Source organism: Pelecanus crispus, chromosome 5 (assembly GCF_030463565.1).
Source record: "Pelecanus crispus isolate bPelCri1 chromosome 5, bPelCri1.pri, whole genome shotgun sequence".
Lineage (NCBI taxonomy): Eukaryota > Metazoa > Chordata > Aves > Pelecaniformes > Pelecanidae > Pelecanus > Pelecanus crispus.
The window spans coordinates 77555857-77576984 of record NC_134647.1 but is presented as its reverse complement, the minus strand read 5'-3'; the positions used below and the strand labels follow the sequence as shown (position 1 = coordinate 77576984).

The window sequence follows — 21128 nt, the reverse complement described above, 5'->3', positions numbered from 1 at the left end:
GTGATCAGACACTAAATGAAAGCAGAATACAGCAATCAGAAGGGCAATTCAAGGAAAGCTACCACAAAAACATTAGCAAGACAAACCTTTACATTTTTGTCAGTCCATTTTATTTGTAACTTGAAAGGAATGCGGAATTCCCTCAGCAATAAGTAGAAATGAAAGTACACCTTTGATGGAATCATCTGATCTGTATGTAGGCCCTCAAATAAAAGCGTACCAGATTTACAAGCATGTTCTTAGAGCTATTTTACTAGGACATAAGAAACAAATCTGATGGTTCATTTGCCCCCCCATCCCAAAATGCAATGCATGAGTAATCCAGAAATTTTATAAATGTATACAGCATAAATTAGATCTATAGTTTACCATTTTGAAAGGTTACCTTAAGCCTAACATTTCAGTGAAACTTCCATGTTAAAGCATGAAGTAGCCCTTAAACAAGGTCTGATAAAGCAGTTATCGGCAAATTTCACAAAAATAGGAGAAGTTTTACATTTCAAAGATAAAAACAAAATAAGATACATGCCCCAAACCAGAAAGTATGATCAAATTAAGTGGGACATGCAAATCCTGATATAGCTCAGCTTTATTAGATGAACAGAATATTTTAACATCAAAGCATTTAACTCTGAAAGTTATTTCAAAACTAGTGAATTGGATAATAAAGAAAAGATGATAAATTTGTACTGCCTGAGCTGTCTGACAATGATATGCCATTTCTGAAGCCGCGAATTAGAAGATAGCGTTCCTTGCACATCTGTAATATCTTTTCTGTTATACAGTGACATAGATAATCACGAAGATACTGAGGTGAGACAAGAGAATCAAAAAAGGAAAGTTTGAGAGCTCAGGACAACACACTAACATTCTGTAAGGTCTAATAGATTAAGACAGTCCTGAAACATTTATTGTTTATTATAACCAACCAATTGAGGATTTTAAGAGGCAAGACTGGCCTGCTGCTGTTTCTTCAGATGTGCAAAACTTGCAGTCTAGGATTTAAGAGGTTGATAACCTTTACTTATTTCTTCAAACACTGGCTCTTGGACTCTCAGCTAAAAGAAATGGATATTACTTTTTAATAAACAGGCAGCACTCATTTTTTTCAGTGTACGAGTTTCACAGTCTGCGGCATTTCACAATTTAAACCACATACTGCACATGAAAATTGTGGCAAATCTAGCTGAAAAGCACTGCACAATGTTATACGATGGTGTTTCATAAACTGCATTGGCTTTCTGTCTGGTTTTGTCCACAGCACAAAATGATAATATATCTATGACACTTTGAATCCAGTGGAACTACCTTTAGTGCTACTGCTATGAGGTTAGCAAATGTGACGCCCATCTACAAGAGGGGCGGGAAGGAGGATCTGGGGAACTACAGGTCAGTCTGACCTTGGTGCCGGGGAAGGTTATGGAGCAGATCATCTTGAGTGCCAACATGTGGCACATACAGGACAACCAGGTGATCAGGCCCAGCCAGCACGGGTTTATGAAAGGCAGGTCCTGCTTGACTAACCTGATCTCCTCCTATGACAAGGTGACCTGCTTAGTGGATGAGGGAAAGGCTGTGGATGTTGTCTACCTGGACTTTAGTAAAGCCTTTGATGCTGTTTCCCACAGTGTTCTCCTGGAGAAACTGGCTGCTCGTGGCTTGGATAGGCATACTCTTTGCCGGGCAAAAATCTGGCTGGATGGCCAGGCCGAAAGAGTTGTGAATGGAGTTAAATCCAGTTGGCGGCCGGTCACGAATGGATCTTACCGCTGCCTACAACTATCTGAAAGGAGATTGTAGTGAGGTGGGGGTCGGTCTCTTCTCCCAAGTAACAAGTGATAGGATGAGAGGAAATGGCCTCAAGTTGCACCAGGGGAGGTTTAGATTGGATATTAGGAAAAATTTCTTCATGGAAAGGGTTGTCAAGCACTGGAGCAGGCTGCCCAGAGAGGTCATTGGGTCTCCAACCCTGGAGATATTTAATAGATGTGTAGATGTGGTGGTTAAGGACATGGTTTAGTGGTGGACTTGGCAGTGCTAGGTTAATGGTTGGACTTGATGATCTTAAAGGTCTTTTCCAACCTAAACAATTCTGTAATTCTATGAAACAAACCACACTTTCATTGACTGGACCTTTCAAAGATTAATGACAAGATATTTTCAGTGGAGAGCCTCAGCTATGAATATTTCTATACCTGGGAAAGAAGTTTCCTAAATGCAAAGTATATACTATCCTCTCTTCACTCACCCCCAAACCCCCAAAATGTCACAGTCAGTTGATACAACTCCGCAAGTAAACCAGTTTTGCTATCTACTGTGTGTAGTGCAGCATGCATATTAAAGCGTACATTTCAGTTACGTTTCCATGAACAAGCTTTCTGATGCACCAGCTAGATTTCAGTTTCTAATAGACTAGGACTAGACACAGGGAAAGGTTAAGTGCAAAATCCCAAGAGTCAGTTCTGTCTTAGATCCCCACACCACCATCTGGCATCAAACCTTAGATGTTCCAGTAATAGTTAAAAAAATCCTTTATTGTCTTTGTCTTACAATGTCATTGTCTGCTAAGGAAATAATTTTTATGAACACAGGATGGATGTTCTAGCCTTTTATTAACTTTAACACCAGGCAAGCTAAGAGAAGGCTAGGAAGGTTTTATAAGACAGATGTGACATTTACATCTGCCTTAAGATGGACCAGAAACGCACGGTGCCCCTGAGAATTTAAGTTTTTAACACTTGTAATGAGCCTACAGGCAAGAGAGTATTAGCCCCCCCAAAATTTGCAGCACTCCAAAAATCAGAATTGTTCCAGGACACAGACAGCCTAATGAGTCTGGATTCACACATTTTAGGGCAGATGAATATTGCTTGCTGCTTCATACTGTTAAATATGATCAATTCTACCTTTCTTTTCAGGGCTTAGCAGATACTGGAGCTTTCAAGAGACCGAGCAAACTTCTCCATCTGAACCCAACTGAATAAAATTTGAGGTTACTTTAAAAGTTCAGACAGACGTGAATGGAATTCCTGTGAAGTCGTTTCATGGTGCTTTTATATAATCAGCTACAAAGTTGCTTCACAGCCTTTAGTAAGTGAGAGATCAGCTGAGCTTCACTGAATTAAAAAGCCAGATCAAACGTACTCTGGGGGCGTAAGATGTCCTGAAAGGTAAGTTAAATACATTCAGTTTCTAGGACGATAAGAATTTAAAACAAGTCCCAGTGAGCCAAAAGGAAAAAAAAAAAAAAAAAAAAAGAAAACACAGCATACTTGGTCTAAACAAAAAGCCCTGTGAAATCTGTGCGTGCAAACCAAAGTGATGTTGTAAGCTGTCATCTCTGTCCACTAACCCCTTCCATCAATCCCTCTTCTCTGCAGTCTGAACACACACGTACACACCCTCTGTCCCCAAAAGGTGGTATGGTCATTACCCTGTGGCCTGGTATCACATAGACTGTTGGATACCAAAAAAGCCCCAGCTTTTCATGTCATTATATTCTACTTTTATTTGTCAACTGCTGAATAACTGACTTAAAATTACAAATGACTGGGGGGATGAATATCACAAGCCCAGCCTGGTGAGGACACATGAGGATTTTCCATTTGAACTACAAAAAAAGGGCTCTCAAGTAAGACTGAAGACCAACACAGTTTCCCCATTAAAGGAAATCTCAGATTCAGATTTAAAGATCAATCATGATGGGATGACTGAACCAGAATTCCTCTGCAGGAAGGCACTGGTAGCTTAGCTCTCCAAATTGTCATACAAGCTAATAACTTATGGTTAGCTCTAAACCAGAGGGTCAGGAACGCTGGAAACAGGCTAGCAGCACACCTTTGGCTGCATGCCACGAGAAACCACAAACAAGCTCAAGGCAAGGGCAGCTGAGAAGCAATTTTGTGAGATGGTGAAAAGGCAAGAGTTCACCAGTTCAGCCACGGTACAGCCAGGATACCTGCCTCGCATGAACAGCTCTTTCTCAGAAGGAAAAATACAATTGGCACATGTAGAGCAGTGGACACTAGCACTCACTAGGCCATCTAATTCCAAGAGAAAAATTCTTAAATGTTCAGGAGCGCATGACAGCACTTCCACTTCTAACGAAGTGCTGCAACCTTTTACTTGTTCCACTTCTGACAGCCATTGAAACCTTCACCCAGAGGAAATAAGTACTACTACTAAAGTCAGTAAGAGCGTGCTACCTTCTGAGAGGCCACTGTTTTAGAATACATTTGGAAGCAAGATTATATATTTTCAGGTTGCTCTTTTGAGAAAAAAGGAGAGAGAAACTGTGGGAGAAAAAAGAACAAGGAACAGAAAACAGCAAGCCACGGTACTGAAATGCTGGATAATTGTACCATGGCTTTTCTATGTTCACAACAGCACAGAGAACGTGTTCTTGTACCCCTTTTTCTAATAATATATCAAGAATACATGCTGCAAGATAGAACAATAATTTAGTTTTAAATGTTTTAGATTACAATTTCACCATGTAACAAAAAGGCTAAAGTTTGTGTGGCTGGTATGCCATCCAACTACCCATAACACAGGCATACTTGTATGGACAGCAAGTATCAGTATTGAAACATGCAAGCAACAAATAAAATCCAACCAAACAGCTACTCCGATTTAATGAAAGCACGTATTTTTGTTACGGACCACACAGGTCAGAAATGCAACATGGGCAACATGGCACTCAGCTTGCTGCGAAGAAAAGGCCCGACCTGTGGAAACAGGGGCAGTTCCCAGGATCCTGCTGTCAGAGAAGCTGCAAAAGAAAGGAGGGCTGCTGGGACAAGTTCCATCTGAAACTAAAATGGATGCGTTAGGAACTCTTATCAGATTATCTCAAATCAGGTATAGATTATATTTGGAGTGGACTTTAAGTAGGTTTGGTTTTTTTTTTTTTCAGATTGCATTCAAGAAGTAGAGGTTTCACACATGGGCAGAGAACTTAAAATCTGTTACAGAATTAGAATGTTCTACATATCAATAGTACAGCAGAAACAGTGCATAAGAGAGAGCTTACAAATTTATGTCAGGCCCAAAGACAATCTTCACTTTGCTTAGGGAGATTTGTTTTAGCAAACAGTATCACTGACGAAACAATTTTGCCTTGTGGAGCATTTATGTATTTTACTACTGGTGCATCTACACCTAATGCACTCAAGTCAGCTCTACTGATGAAGGTGGCATGTGAATATTTCATGCACATCCAAGCCCACAAAGAGTAAACCTACATCAGCTACTACTCAGCACCCTCACCACCTCCAGAATTGTGTTATATGACTTACAATGGCAAGCTGCCATCTCAATACACTAAAGATGAATAGTTATTTCTTCTTCTTTGGACAACTATGCAATATATAAAGTTTTCCATTGTCAGCATCTCCCAGTTAATGGCCACTATAGAAGAGGAGTATCAATTGTCTAATTAAACAACATAATTTACCACCTTGGACAATAGCATAGGATCACGTCAATGTAGGACTGCTGGTATTGTATACATGCCCAGCATTTTCATTTTTCAGTAACTAATTATTAGAGAGAAGGTGGGGAGGAGAGGTTCTCTTAGACAAAACTAAGCCAGTAAAGAACAAATTTTATTTGAATGAAATTCAAGCAAAAGTAGAAATTTAAGACAAGGTTGCCTATGTTTAATTTATACCATCAATTACTAGCTCTCCTATCCTTCAGGACAGACCACTACAATTCAAAGAGACACCGTGACAGAAACAGAATCTGTGTTTGGAAGTGCAGCACGAAGTATGACTGACTTGAGCAGGATTTTTAATTAACAGATACAGGCTTGTTCATTCTTTTGAGAAATCACTCTGCTGTTGGTGCATAGGTCTTTAGTACTTGTTCTACGCAGTGGTCAGGACTATAGAGATGGCTACCAGATTTACTCTTAGTAATCTCTGTAATGATGTATGATGATATCACCTATATATTTAGGAGAAGATTTCACAACAGCAAAAACCCAACAGTAACGCAACCCCATTATAACGAAACAGGTTCCCAGTCCCACCCCAAGTACCCTCCATGTCCCCTGCACCGAGATCCCTACCTCAATCCTTCTCCCACATACAGAACTGAAAGTGGAGGGCCTGTTACCATCTGCTTCCTCTCGCCCCACTCCGGCGGCTGTGCTGAGCTGCTTCTGCTTGTAGGCATGCACTTAAAGGAGCTGGAAGCCTCAGTGCTGACATGCTGCAATGCAGCACAGCTCCTGCCTCTACTGCATATCAACTTAAGACGATCAGCATACAACCGGTAGTACAGACCCGAGAGTTTGGAAACATTTGTTTTATAGAAAGGATGATGACATAGTGATGCTTCAGACCTCTGACCTCAGTTCTTTGCATATGCACTCACGACAAGAAAGAAATACTATTTTAAAAAAATAAAATAAAAAACCTACTCCCTCACCACACCCCACCCCAAGAAAAACAGAGCACTGATCCTCCATCATTTCAATATTCGTCATCTGATGCAGTGGTAGCCATCATCATTTCTAGCCTGGGACTACACAGATTTTAGTGAAAACTTTGAGTTGGGTGCAAAGTGACCCATCCTTTGGAATGCAAGCTATTTACAACCACTTCTCTCTCCTTTTTTTTTTTTATCACCTATGAGACCTGACCAGACCTAGTACCAAAGACAGAAGTACAGCCCTGATAGCATGGCACAGTGCCCGTGCTACTCGGAGAGGAAAGCACCTAAGACTGCATTCACTGCAGATGGAGATGACAGGCAAATATTATTACACAGCCAAAAGGGAGACAGTTGACAATACAATAAACTTCTACAGTTGTAACAACAAAGGTCATTTCTGCCCTAGCTGTATCCCTTTTTAGCTTTGTTTTTGTCTGATAAACAGATACTTACCACCTCCAGTAGCCCAGCAAAAACCTAAACCTATTATTTAATAAATAACAGTAATTCTCTACAAAGAAAACATAAACACATTAGAATTCATTTATATTGGAAAGTGTGACATAAAAACCAATTCCATCAGACCATGTAAGTTTGCACTAGCAAAAAAGTTTTCTATACTTTCCCCTTGTTTAATAAGGGCATCCCAAATGCAGCACCTTACCTGATCTTGCAGGGACATAACAGGATTATTTTTGGTTGTATTGATATGTAGAACATGATATTTGTTCTTCGCACAAAGATCATAGGCAATATTTGTGAAGGATGTGCTGGCAGTCTTAGGTACTCTGTTGTAAATAATCACCACATCATCTTCTTCATCCAGTGCCACATCTTGTCGGGGGCCATCTACTGTATGACGTTGTTCTATTTCTCTGACTTCATGCCTTGCAATAGCCCTTTCTGTTAAGGATAACGAATACAAAATTTAGATGTAAGTATCACCAATTTTGAAGTTCAAATGACAGAATGCAAATAACCTGGTGAAAAGCAGTAACACCTCAGCAATAAAGGAAACACTTGCTGTCACACATATTTCTGACACATCTGAAGGAAAATTTAATCTATAAAATGTATGAATGATAAAAGGTGAGTTAGTCTGACACGGAACACAAAGCCTAGAAAACAATATACTTAGGGAACACATACTGTACTCTATGACTCATGCTAATGTTACTGAAAGCCATCCTCTCTAAAGAAAAACGTCTATAAAGTGCTATGAAAATGGTGCCATCCCCAAAATATCCCAAATAATTTCTATAAAACAACTATTTAAAAATTATAATAAAATTAATAACTCAAGCAATTTGGAGAATATGAATTTTCTGAAAACAGTACAAATACTAACACCAGAGATTTAGTAAGTTAACTGTGTAGAGGCACTGAAATTCAGATGAAACCATTGTTTTGTTATTTCAATGGACACAAGCCCAAGCATAAAGCATTACAATAAATGGGTTTGCAAAAATTCAATTAGATTTATTAATTTCAAGTTTGACAAGAACAGAAGAAAGAGCTGCTTATGAAACAGTTAACATTAACATGAAGAGAGATCTCTGAATACTGAAATATGTCAAATACATCAAAAAGAAAGAAACATGGAAAAGCAAGCTATGAACAAGACATTTTGGCAAGGTGAGTACATTGCAAATAAACTGGTTTTCCTTTTATACAAAGGGCAATGCTCTGAGTAATTGAACTCTGCTTCAAGTGGTAAAAGCCCATTTGGAAAATCAAAACCACAGTATTAGAGTTTTGGGTTTTTTTTGCTGCTGCTGCTGAATACCAAATACTTTGTGCTGATTCAGACACAGCTTTGTTCTGTTCTAGGTAAGTATATACTTTAATATGATTTGTAATACAGATGTCAAAGCATCTTTTCCGATTCATTTACTGTGATATTGCCTTTAATATTATGTTCAAAGAAATTTGCGTTGGCCAACAGTGCAAGCTGAAGTCAGTACCACAAAAGTAACCTGTAATTCTCCATATTATATTCTTACACAGGGTATAGCTCTTTCTGGATGACACGCTTTTAACAGCAGCAGCTCTTGGCCTTTACTTCCCTTGCTTCCTGTAACCCAGCTCCTTCTATTCTCTTTCACCACATCTCTTTAATTATAACATAAAATCACTTTTAAAGCAGAATCATTAAGCTGTGAACACCACTAGCCTGTAATTCCACATAAATTGTCTTCAACCACAAACTTCCATCTGTCTGAAACGCTTCAAAGCTTAAACTCACTCACTTTCTCATATGCTCGTATCTCACACCCCATAACTAAGTTACATCAGTATGAAAATGTTTGTAGAAAATGCTTATTGAGTATATCTCAATTTTCCACATGACATCTGTTGCTCCCCACTACATCAGTCACAGTTTTTGCTCTTCCTTTCTCATTTGCTACCTCTCCCATCACTGCTGGCAAACGTCCTATTTTGGAAAGAGATGAGGCAACAGACTCAGGTTTCGTCTATCTGGAGATGGCTACAACAAAACGGCACTGGCAACTCTCCCCTTCCTGCCCATAACAGATTAGGGGAAGCATTTGGTAGGGGACATAGTTAACCACATGGCTGCCCAAGGCTACATGGATACTGAATAGCACCTAGAGAGGCTGAAACGAAACAAATTTAATTTGTATTTTCTACCCTGGAGCAGTAGGTCTCAGCTAGTTCTGAATCCTAATTGCAGAGAACTCCAGGGCTGATGAGGCTGGCTGGCGTAGAGGGAAGCTTCCCCTTTTACGCGGAAGAAGTAACCATTTGTGAGAAACAGGAATGATGAGAAGTGTTCCTCTAACGAGGCATTTGAAACCATGATGATTCAAGAATTAGCGAGATAAGTGCACTTTAAAGGCTATGCATAAGACATAAAAGATGTATGATTAGATGCAATTAGCAGAAAGGCTATTGCATACAATCACCTTCAACTTCCTATGGTGAGAGGGGAAAGCAAGAACTCATGCAAGGAGGAGAACCTTCACAAGTGTGAAGTACACAGCCAGTTGCATTATCAAAGAATAAGGAGGCTTTAAACTTCAAATTAAAATGAAAACTAATCATTATGATGAAGAACTGAAATCACCTTTTGGAAAGAACTGCAATAGTTAAAAACCAAAAGGTGTGATGAAGTGCAGGATATAAAGTGCCGAAGTGCAAGGGAAGCTAAAGCTAGTGAGAAGCAGATGAAGCACCTGAAAGTGTCTCACCTGGTCAGCCACCCTAATGGCCTATTTCATCGTAGTCTATTGATAGGACAACAAGAAAAATTGCAAGCTTTGTAAAAACACACATTTTTTCCCAGTCATGAACGGTTTGCAGTTCTTCCTGTGAAGTCAGGAGGCTTTTTTGTTACTTTCTGAAAATTCAGTTTAACTGTTAAATAGCACGTGATTGGATCCATATGAATTTTATTTATTTATTTATTGGGGGAGAGGGAAGAGGTCCAGTAATGGTAACATGCAACTCTGACTAGGCTTTGGGATAACCGTGTTAAACAGGAATGAGAGAATTTGAGGAGTTGATGAGCATTTGGTAAAATACTTCATTTGCTCTTCCATAAAATTTAAATCATCCTGGAAGTAAAAGTCCTGTATTGGTTGAAAAAATGAATATTGTTTATAAGTTTTTAGAAGTACATTAGAAAATGCAATGTATGCTTTAATGACTTTTTACATGTGGAAGATGAGGAGGAAGAAGATGCTACATATTTATTAAGTATATTTTGTTTAGCAAAAATCTCCTTAGATGACAGCCTTGTGAATTTAACTTTGATTATGAGAACTTGCCTACGTAAGGTTGGATTGGATTCACTGAAATTAATTAAAAAAAAAAAAAATCAGGTTAGGTCATTTCTTTCCTATCAGAGATCCTGTGGACAAAATGATGTCCCACAGTCTCATTGCTTTCATTGCATTCTATTTAAACTTGATTTTGTAAGAAAAACATCTAGGCAAATTTATTAAGAGCCGAATGTCTGGGTTAAGACTGTCCACACTAAGTTTTACACTAATTAACTATATCAATTAAAAAAGCTAAGCAGCATTTAAGCAAGTGGTACTTTGAATACAAGACAGTTTTTCGTGGTAATATAACACATGATAATTTTAAGGCATAAAATATTCTGTCTCGCGCTTTTTTATTAATGCCTGTTTAGGTTCACTGTAATGCATAATATAATTACTGTACAGTTGGGAAAAATGCTGTTCTGTCACCTGCAGTTGTCCTACATGCAAACTTTCACCAACTGCAAGGACAGTTTGCACACAGGCACTACCATATATGATGATCAGTGAAATAAAGGTTGCTGCACTGGTTATTTACTAGCAGATAAATTATTTGCAGAAAGTCTTCAGTTGGCAAAAGCAGTTGTTTTGTAAACAACAGGACAAGCTTATTTTCTCACCCATTTGTCTACATGTTCTTTGAAACCCTCCTTTATCCCATTTCTGTAACTGTCAGCATTTTCCCATGACTTATGTTTCTTGAGCCATCCTCTTGTAACAAAAAACTGGGAAATACCATGGCTAGCAACAAGTTGGCTTGCCAGTCAGATGCTACCAGAAAATAACATATAATGGGCAAGTTATGTCTCCTCCTTCAGCAGAAGCACTAACAGCAGCATCGATCTGTATGCCACTACTGATTATGGAAAAATTTGGAATTATTTATCTTCAAGATCGCTGCCCTTTCAAGTCAAAGCCATTTATCAACTTGGAGAGAAATGGACAGACCAAGTTTGATTGCTTAGTCCTATTTTGTTAGGGTCTCAATTAATAAAATCACCTGTGAAAATGCACTAGACACATACATACCCATAAAAAATATTTGAAAACCCAACTGAACAATATTTACGTAATTATAGAAACAAATCGCCCAACTGAACAATATTTAAATAATTACAGAAACAAATCACTGTGATCACAAGCAGTTATTTGTCTACACTCCTTGCACATTCAAACAGATGAATGTCTTAAAACGAGTTTATTAGCATTAACTTCAAATCCAAGTGTTAACTGCGTACGAAATATTATCTTCCCAAACAAAATAGAGTGGCATGGATTTTAACAACTTAAAGGTTAACAAAACCAGATATTTCAAATTCCTTACATTTTTCACAAAAGCACAAGTACCTCCTGGGATTTCTCATAAAGAAAATCTACCAAAACCAGAAACTCTGCTTTACCCTACGGCTTAGCACTTATTACTCTTGATGAGGGATACATTTTGAGCCTCGCCGACTGTCAAAGTCCAGTTACCCAAGTACCTGGAAGAATGATTCAAAGCATACCCCCCGACTTCCCCAAACTATGCTCTTTGTCCTCTATGTCTATTTTCCTTCTCTAAAGTATCTATGGATATTATCTTAGGCTCTCTCGTCAGTATGTTTTATGTGCCTGCCATGCTTCCTTGCGAAACCTCCCACTCAGAGGAGGAAAGGCTCAGTCTTAAAATAAATTTTAGCTCAGCAGCCTTCAAGTGTTGCCCAACAGAAGAAAAAGATGTGGATTCAAACTTCACTCACACTGACTTGATGCAAAGGAACTGGACAGCTAGTATTGATAGCACCATCCCTGAGCAAACAGTTGCTGTGTATCTACGACACTGGACGCTGCTTCAAACCAATAAGCAGGTTTCTTCCAGTTGGGAGCAATACTGAAGCCAGCTGACTTGGTGTCTCAGCTTCCTTTCCACTGTGCTCCCAGGCCAATTAGGCAAGCAGCTGGTAGCCTGAGGCACTGAGCAGCTCTCAAGCTGTTTTCCTGCCCAAAAGCTGCATTAAACACGATTGGCCTAAATACTGAACCGGAGCAGGACCGAAAACCTACTCACTATTGACTCCATTCTCCTCTGATGAAGAATGAAAACTGAACGGCAGCTTAAAAATGAACCATAATTATGTGGCAAAGTTAATGTCCTGATTCATTTTCAAATTATATACACCCACCATATACACATAGCCTTCATCCTTCACTGAAATGCAGCCTCCTCTGGGAGCTGTTTAGCAGCATACTGCTTATAAACCAGCGCGGTGCTGCTGTACGTGGACATCAATACTTGGGGATGGAGAGGAGGAGAGAAAGAATCAATGGTGCTATGACAATTTACGGCCATGGAGGATTTCTGTCACCATACCCAATTAAAACGGCAGGAAAAATATAGACCGAATTTATAAAAGACACCTAAAGTTAAATTTGTTCATGGTATCAGCATTAACACACAAACTCTTTCAAAGACCTTTAAGAATAACAACTCTATCCAGCTCTAGTTTTAAGTCTTACTAACAGCAGAACTACTACATTGGTTCTTTAGCAACTTCATGACTTAAAGACCAATGTGTATTTTGGGCAAGCCTTTGGTTTCTCCTACTTTCTTTTCCTCTGTAAAAGTATTCCATGAAGCCTGCTGTCTCTTTATTGCTGATTAATGAATGTTTACTACTTTCAAAGGCAATTCTGGGTCAGCCATTGCGGAGGGGTTGTCAGTAAAGTGCAGCAAACTCTTCTGGCTCCGGTAACCACAGCGCTCTGAAAACCAGCCCGGGGGACTTCAGATTCTCTCAAGTGTGACTCCTTACAACTATCTCTAAGTGACCATCCTTAAAACCATAATTAACTGTTCTGATCCCCATTAGCAGGGGTAAATATAGCTATTACAATCAACATTAAGAAACAAGGAAAGCAAAACGCTTGCTATTTGATAAAAGTACAAACTGCTAGTCTTGCAAAGTGCCCCTGCTTATCAGGGCTGAGTGACTTTCCACCAGTAAAGCAAATACAACTTAAGTGTGAAGCGACACAGCACACACACACTTACCCCCATCTTACCAAATTTTTATTTAAAAAAAAAAAAAAAAAAAAAAGGATTGCTAAGAAACAAACCCGCCATTTCAGTGACGTTTTTTCAGTCACCACTGAAACACGACGCTAGCGAGAACATTGGCACCCAAGCAGGAGACCACTGCCCTTGGACAGAGGCTGGACGGTCCTACTGCGTTCCTGGCCCCACACGCACACCACTGCCAATCACTGCACATCTTCATAAATTTTGGTTAACAAAGATACCATTCCGGGAACCACACTGGTAGAAATCACTGCTAATGCCATATGCAATAGCCATAATTTATTCTAGTTAAAAAAAGAATAACTTGGGCATTTTCACTTTCTTCTTTTCTTAGATATTTATCTGTGCAGCTCAGAACAACTTACCTAATTAAAAATGTCTTAACCCTTACAACATTTTAGCTATTTGCATTTTAGACAAAAAAGACCATTGGTCTCATTTGCAAATCTAGCTATCTTTAATCAGCCTATGAAATATCTACTAAACCCTTTAATTTAATGTTTGCCTTTAAGAAGTCCTCAAATTCCAGGCCAGTCTCAGCACATATGTGCTCTGAGCCCAGTTCTGAACTACGGCTAGTGAAGATCACGTGCAAAGCACATTCAAGGACCAAAACAGAGCACAAAACTTAAAATAGTACCAGAAAAGGTTTTTTTTTTTCTCAGTCAGGACAAAAAAACCCCATCTTTTTCTTCCCCTTCTAAAAATTCAGTTGCCTTAGTGTCAAGAGATTCTAATGAATAATTTTAGAAATTTTGTTCCAGCTTGGTTTTTTCCAGTAAGGCATGAAAAGAAACAGGTATAAAAGATCTTCTGTAATAAAACCCAGTAGTTTAGTGAACAATTAAAACTCACTAACATTGTCAAAACATTTTCTTTAATAGTGGTTAATGCATTTTCAGAACAGAAGAGAACTGTTTTCAAACTTCAACAAATGCACATTGGAACTGGTTAAAAAGCAAAAATAATCCCCCCAAAACCCCCAACATGGACCAGCAAGGAGGCACCTCCAGCTAGGCACTGAGATCGTTAACTAAAATCTAATGCAGCAGCTGTCTGAAAATTAGAAGTAGTGATGCTGAAAAACCTGCTACGGTTTCATTAGCTTTCATACTCGTCATTTAATTTCAAGACAGCATTTTGCCAGGGCTTTATTTTGAACACGTAAGTAGAAGCATATTGATTAGTGTGTGATATTGTTAAGGGTTTGATATTAAACTAAAAAATAAAAATGTTTACCCAACAGTAAAATCACTATCCCACATATACATCCAAGATGGTTTTAACATCAGAGCTTGCATTTCTCATTTTTCTGCAAATTTTTTTAGTTGATCAACTGCATTTGTAAGGAAGAGCATATTTAAAGATTAAGCTCTGACCAGGTATTTCCTTTTTTATCTTTTTCTTGTCTTTTTTTTTTTTTTTTTTTTTTTTAAAATACTGTTAACATACAGCCTTACACACTTTTCCTCCAGCATTCCATTGGGCAGCATTTTAATGAAAGACTATGTTGCGGCCCTGTTTTGATACAAGACCAGACACACCATCCATGGACTATAAAGTCAATCTGTGTTTTAGTTACATGATACATAGGACAGCTAAGGGCCTACATCGCAAGTTGCCCCAAGACGGGCAAAACTAAACAAAAACCCATGAAAAGTCACAGACCAGATGAATTGCACTGATAGATCAAGGCTTAGGTACCCCAACAAGCATAGTTACTCCCAGAAAAAATATGGCTTATAGCAGACATTTTTGTGTAATAACATCCAATAAAACAGAAAAAAAGGAGGTTTCATCCCACCAAATATGAAATGTTGAAAAATTTGTAAATGCTTGAAAAGGTGCATACTAAAAGCACATCTTCGGTTTTGACTATAACATCACTACTATGACTCCTGAATATTGCAAATAATACTAACCACAAAGTTACATAAAAATTTACAGAAAGATTTAAGGCAGCATGGTGTAGTAGTAAGATTTAAAAATAAGCATACGTCAAACAGCTCCATAAACTCTCCAAGTTCAGACAGAACTGTTTTGCTTGACACAGGCGTTGAATTCAAGTTAATGAACTAGCATGAGAGCAAACACAACAGACACTATTCAACTTTTCTTCTTCCCAGTCCCTTGCAATTTCAGGTTTCTTTAGGACAAGAAAACTTCAATAACAGATAGCTGTAAAGAGAAGGATGTAATCGCACAAGGAAAAGGTTGTGGCTTTTCAGGACCCCAAAACTGTCAGGAAACTGTTATGAAGCACTGCAGCTATGATAACAGCAATGAAAAATACTTCCAAATCCGGGATTTGTTCTCTACAGCTGAGTAGGTAACAGCAGGGCTTGCTCTTATTTATAGTGCCTTAATATTGTAATGCAGGTCTTCAGTGTTAGCAAAAGTTAATGGAACCGTTTTACACACGGATACAGTTGTCACAAGCGTTCCACTATACAAATGTGCATGTCACTCCTTCAAGCAAAATCCAATTCAAATAATGAAAGAAAGCAAGATCAATATAGATCATCTGACTCCACTTAGTAAGGCAGCCTGGAGACTGTTTTGTTATTTTATACAAGCTTTCTCCAGACAGACAATCATTTACTTTTTCTAAAAGGGTACTGGCTAGCATAAAAGCAAAAAGGATCACTAAACCGTCTGTTAAAATCATTGAAAGACCTGTATGTATAGACAGTGCTGTATTACAGTAAGTCACCATCACATTTAATAAAACTAATCGGTAAGATACACTGTTATTTCCAACATTTTACACTTATACCCCAGCTTGTCTTCACACTTCTTGGCTAAACTAACTAATCTGGAAAACGAACTACTGCCAGCTGCTCTAGCAGCCAAAAAAAAAAGGAAAACAGCAAACAGCATTGCCTTCTGATCAGAACGGCAATGGAATCTTAGGAAGGTAGAGTACCAACAATAATCTCAGGATAACTCTATGTAGTACCAACAGACACAGCATATTTGCTTAATTAACACTGGCTGTGTACAGAGTAAGCATTTACAGTGATAAACATGATTTCTAACCTTAATATAGTTACAGGAGCTTGTGTAAAGTTCTTTGAAAAAACAGAAATGACTCTGCATGCTGAATGAGCCCCACTGTTGTTAAGTCGTAACAATTCATTTTAATTACATTTTTAAATACTGACTAGATAAGCGCTTGATTATATTTTTTGTTTTCTTTGTGAAAACCATTTATCTTGCTCTTAGCTTCATTTTAGCTTCAATTTAAGAACTTCAATTTAATTCTATACCCTGGTTGCTTTACATACAAATCAAAAGTATGCTTATTTTTCCAAAAAACCTGCAAATTGTTAATTGAGAGATTTGCTAGCTCATGTAGCTTAAATAACAACATATATTTAAAAAATACCGCCTTATCTTTTATTCCAATCTTAGGCTTGCAGCCTAAAGACCTCATCTGAGATGGAAATGAAAAAGATAAGCATGACTAAAGATAAGCTCTAACAACACATAGACCACTCAAAAATTACACTTCAGGAACCTCAAAGCCATTTTAAGTAAATGAAAGTACAAGAGCAGCTCTTTTTTTAATTAAATACTAGAACTACAACAAACACTAAATTAAATAGTTTTTAAACTACCTCTGGAAAACTCTTCTTGCTATGTCCTATGCCTCTTCACACCTGGGGGTCCAAGCTATACTCAGAATTAGGAAAACAAATACATGCAGCATCTCCCTGGTTCCTTTCTGAATAAAATATCACCTGCTTTAAAGATCGCCCTTCCCCTCCGACTTTCAGAGGATTACAAGGAGCAGAGGCCCAGCGGACTCAAGGAGCCAGTAGAGGGAATATTACAGCGGACAGCTTGCAAGTCCTCGCAACATGGACTCTCCCTGGCCCTACCCTGGAAGTTCAGTTCGGCTTTCACAACAGAAGCCCAGATGAAATCCTCAGGAACGGCTTGAAATCATGCATTAGAGAACACTTGTGACAACTAGCCAGCTACTGCAAGCCTTCCGCATTCATCCTCTCCGTGCTAAGAAACGGTGGCAGCCATATTCAGTTCCAAAACACTTGCATGCCAACAACACTACTATAAAACCTCTTTGCAGCAGACATTGATCAGCAAAATCAAAACTGCACAAACCAGAGCTTTATCTAGTGTCATGTCAGCGCGATACAAAGCTCCCTGTCCTCGGTAAAAACAGGAACAGTCCAGGATTGCTGAGGTGTGCAGCAAGGTGGTTTTGTACAAAAACCTTCCCACTGGTAGCAGAGCCAGCTGCTCACTGAAAGCCTCTGGGTGTTAATCCTGATTTAGATTGGATTAAGCTTTTTAATTAAAAAGAATTCTTTTCCTACACGCATGAGAACTATTTTGTTCCCCCCCCAAAGCAGTTGTTTTTTGAACAAGGAGGACTACGTGATGAAAATTTGACCAGAACAAAAGGGGAAGCAATCCCCTCACTGCATCTTCGGTAGCTGTTGCAAAAGAGCAAAACCAACTCCAGCCCCTTGCTCAGACCTTGGTCCCACAGCAGTAAGGGATACAATAGATCTGTATTCTTCAATCTATAACAATCCATCCTGACTATAATATAACATAATTATTCACTATCAGAAGGTACATCATCACTGAGCTTACTAGAAGTCAGAACTGCAGAAATGCCATTGAAATATAAGTTAAAAAGAATTCCTACAGATACTCCCCAGTAAGACCAGAGAAAAAGGAATCAAGATTCTCTTTTTAGTATTTCAAATTAATTAAAATATTCACTTTATGAAGGCCCCTGGAATGACAAGAAAGTTAATTTAGCTTTACGTGTCATGTTGTTGGCATTTGATGTAGAATTGCACAGTATATAAAGAGCTGACTGGTCTTGGGGAGGGGGAGGTGGGGGGGAGAGGCCAAACCAACCACCAGGAACGCCCACATATTTGGTCAGATTATCTTTTGCAGACATTAAGACTTTAAATTGTCAGATTTTATTTTATACAAGCAAAATAATCTGCTTCCAACAATAATCAATAGCCTAAAATCTAGCATTAACCCATTTCTAATATGGCTGGAACCTGTAGAGCTCTGTAAGGGAATAATGCTTTTGCTATCATTCAGAAAGCATTTTGAACTGTCAATACCAAGCCACTTAAAATATTTTAACTTGAATTTAAATAATATATTACATGGTCAGCCAAGATAAGAGTATCAGTGCTAAAACTTATGTTCTGAAGCAAAGATTTGTTGACATTTCATGGCCCACGTTCCCAAAGAAAGGTGTGTGACACTGAGAACTATGCGCTCTCACCAGAGATGCGGGTATGGGTCTCAGCTCAGCTTTCTCCAGAAAAGGTGCACAGCCGTAACGCTTCCTTTCTATGCCAGTATTAGAGCTACTGAAGAGTCATCTAAAACAAGCTTTTACCCTCTGTTCTTCACATCTCCGTACATGAACCCCAAATTTCCTGAGATGCTCTTGGTTTAAGTCTCCAGTGACTACAGATGGTTTCCATATGTATAAATTAAATTTGCCTTGCTGTTGCATTAAGTCATCATCTTCAAATTCCATTAGTCTCAATTACTATTTTTGTGTATATGAATAGTAAGGTTGAAAAGTTCATTTTTATATTAACAAGCTGTAATCATATAAGGACATATGTATTAATATCTGTTGGTAATTCAAATAAAGCATGTGTGGAAAAACACACAAGCTTTCCTTTTTGCTGTGTGAAATGGAAGTTACTTCTTCAGAGTGTTAAATTGGGAAGGTATTTCAACCCAAGCCATTACTCTGTGGGGGGTGGGACTATCATAAACTTCTGTGGGAGGATATACCAATTGATACATTTTTTGTAAGAAATAGCTTATTTATCTGGGATACTTCAAAGCAAAAAATACCACTGGTGAATTCTGTTTCCAGGGAGATGACATATTACCTTCCAGAAACATGTCACACTTAAGTTATTCTTCAGATTGAGTGAGCAGAGAAAAACATGAAAACTTCTTTGCCACGACACAGACTCTCTGGCAATATTGTTACATAAGGAATAAAATAAAGTAAAAATAAAATGAGATACAAGGAACTTTGACTCATGATCCTTAGCAAATGTAGCTGCAGTGATGAGAGAGGGAACTACCCATGTATCAGCAGAGCTCTAAAGACATCATACCATGGTAGGAACTATTCAGACACAAGTTTGGGCAGAAAAGAGGGGGGAAAGCCAAGAGGCAATAGTCCTTTACCGTACCAGCTGGTTCCAGGGAAGCTGCGGGATGAGTAATAGTGAGAATGCGCATACCCCCACCCTTCATCCCCTCAAAGTCACTGCTCTAGATCCACCCCATCTACAATTCTTGTCAAGCTTTAAGGTTATCCTCATCTCTTCGTGCCCCATTCTCTTCATTGGACTTTTCCTGAAGGAAGCAAGAACATCGGGTAGATGTGGCACTTGGGGACATGGTTTAGTCCAGTCTACCCTTGATTGGCTTAGAGTAGACTTGGTAGTGTAGGTTAATGGTTGGACTGGATGATCTTAAAGGTCTTTTCCAACCTAAACAATTCTATGAGTCTATGATCCCTTCTACAACAGCAAGCAGCTGTGTAGGGTAAAAAGAATGACAGCTCCCACGCAAGGAGTTCAGTAAAATGGTACTTACAAATAAGTAAGAGACAAACTTATACTGTTTGGTAACAAATAGTTTAGCAGTACAGTATGCCCATTACAGAATAGCATCTGCATACCAGTCTCCTTCAATTGCATTATCTCCTGTCTTCTTAAACCTTTCAGGTTTTTTGCCACATCTTCTTCATCTGAACCTTTCAGATAGCTATAGTCTCTCCTCATACACTCCTGCACCCTGCTAATAATCCTACACCTCTGCTCACGCCTTCCCATGAATCATCTAGACTTATAACGACCTGTTAGGATACAGCAAGAATCGCATTTCTACTGCCGCCTTGGAAGGCTAGTGTTGATGCACTTCTCCCAAATCCTGACATCTACAAACGTTTTTTGAAGACATACATGACAGCCGCATTGCCTCTGCACATTTTTAAAGTGCAAAGTCACTTGGCCTTTTGATTCAAGCACAGGTTTTTTGGCAGTTGTTTTTGGGTTTGTTTTGTTTTGTTTCAATACACAATTTATCCTTCAAAAGGAGGAAAGACTTTGGCTGCATTTAAGTTGTAAACAAATACCTTCCTTGCTCATACTAAAATAACTTCTGAAGTCTTATTACTTTTACGTTCCCAGATAAAAATAACTTCTCTTAGTTTCCGAGAAGCCTCCTCAGAATGTTTTCACACCTCTTTTGACACCTAGTTCATACCATGCTATCTTCTTCTCAGGAAGGAGAGGGTATCATGGGCTGACATCCATTTCCAGGATTAAAACTGACTCAGGGTAAAAATTCTCACTATGTTTCACAACATCACCATATAAATGAGAAAATGGGTCACTTTTCATCAAAAGAAAATCCTGTGTCGAAATTGTTATAGATCAGGACTTCACATCTCTGTGCACTACTAGCCTATGGCCAACTGAGAAGATAAGAGAACTCTCAAGCAAGATGCGGAGCTGTACTTCAGTACATATGTTTTTTTCAGCAAAACTATGTTTAAACTTAAAAGAGGTTATTCTGTCCAAGTGGCCTCCCCTCTATGTTCCCAAACGTGGACAAGTTATCCCAATGATACTTTGGTTAAAACAGTGGTGTGGTCTTCCAGAGCCTATAGACAAGGCTCCCCTCTGTAGTCAATGTTACAAGCCTGCAAATTCAACAGGTAGCAGAAATTTCACTCGACTGTTTTTAACCTGTTCTTCAACTAAGGTATGATTTTTGCAATATATTAATTTCTAAAA

At 38.7% G+C, this 21128-nt stretch overlaps 1 protein-coding gene across 1 annotated transcript in view; it reads right to left on the bottom strand.

Annotated features, from left to right (window-relative positions):
- HS2ST1 (heparan sulfate 2-O-sulfotransferase 1) overlaps positions 1 to 21128 on the bottom strand; it is an 83044-nt gene that overhangs the window by 12465 nt on the left and 49451 nt on the right. The window contains exon 2 of the mRNA XM_075711161.1: positions 7106 to 7344. Within this exon, the coding sequence (XP_075567276.1) occupies positions 7106 to 7344 (239 nt within the window). The remainder of the gene's footprint in view (positions 1 to 7105; positions 7345 to 21128) is intronic.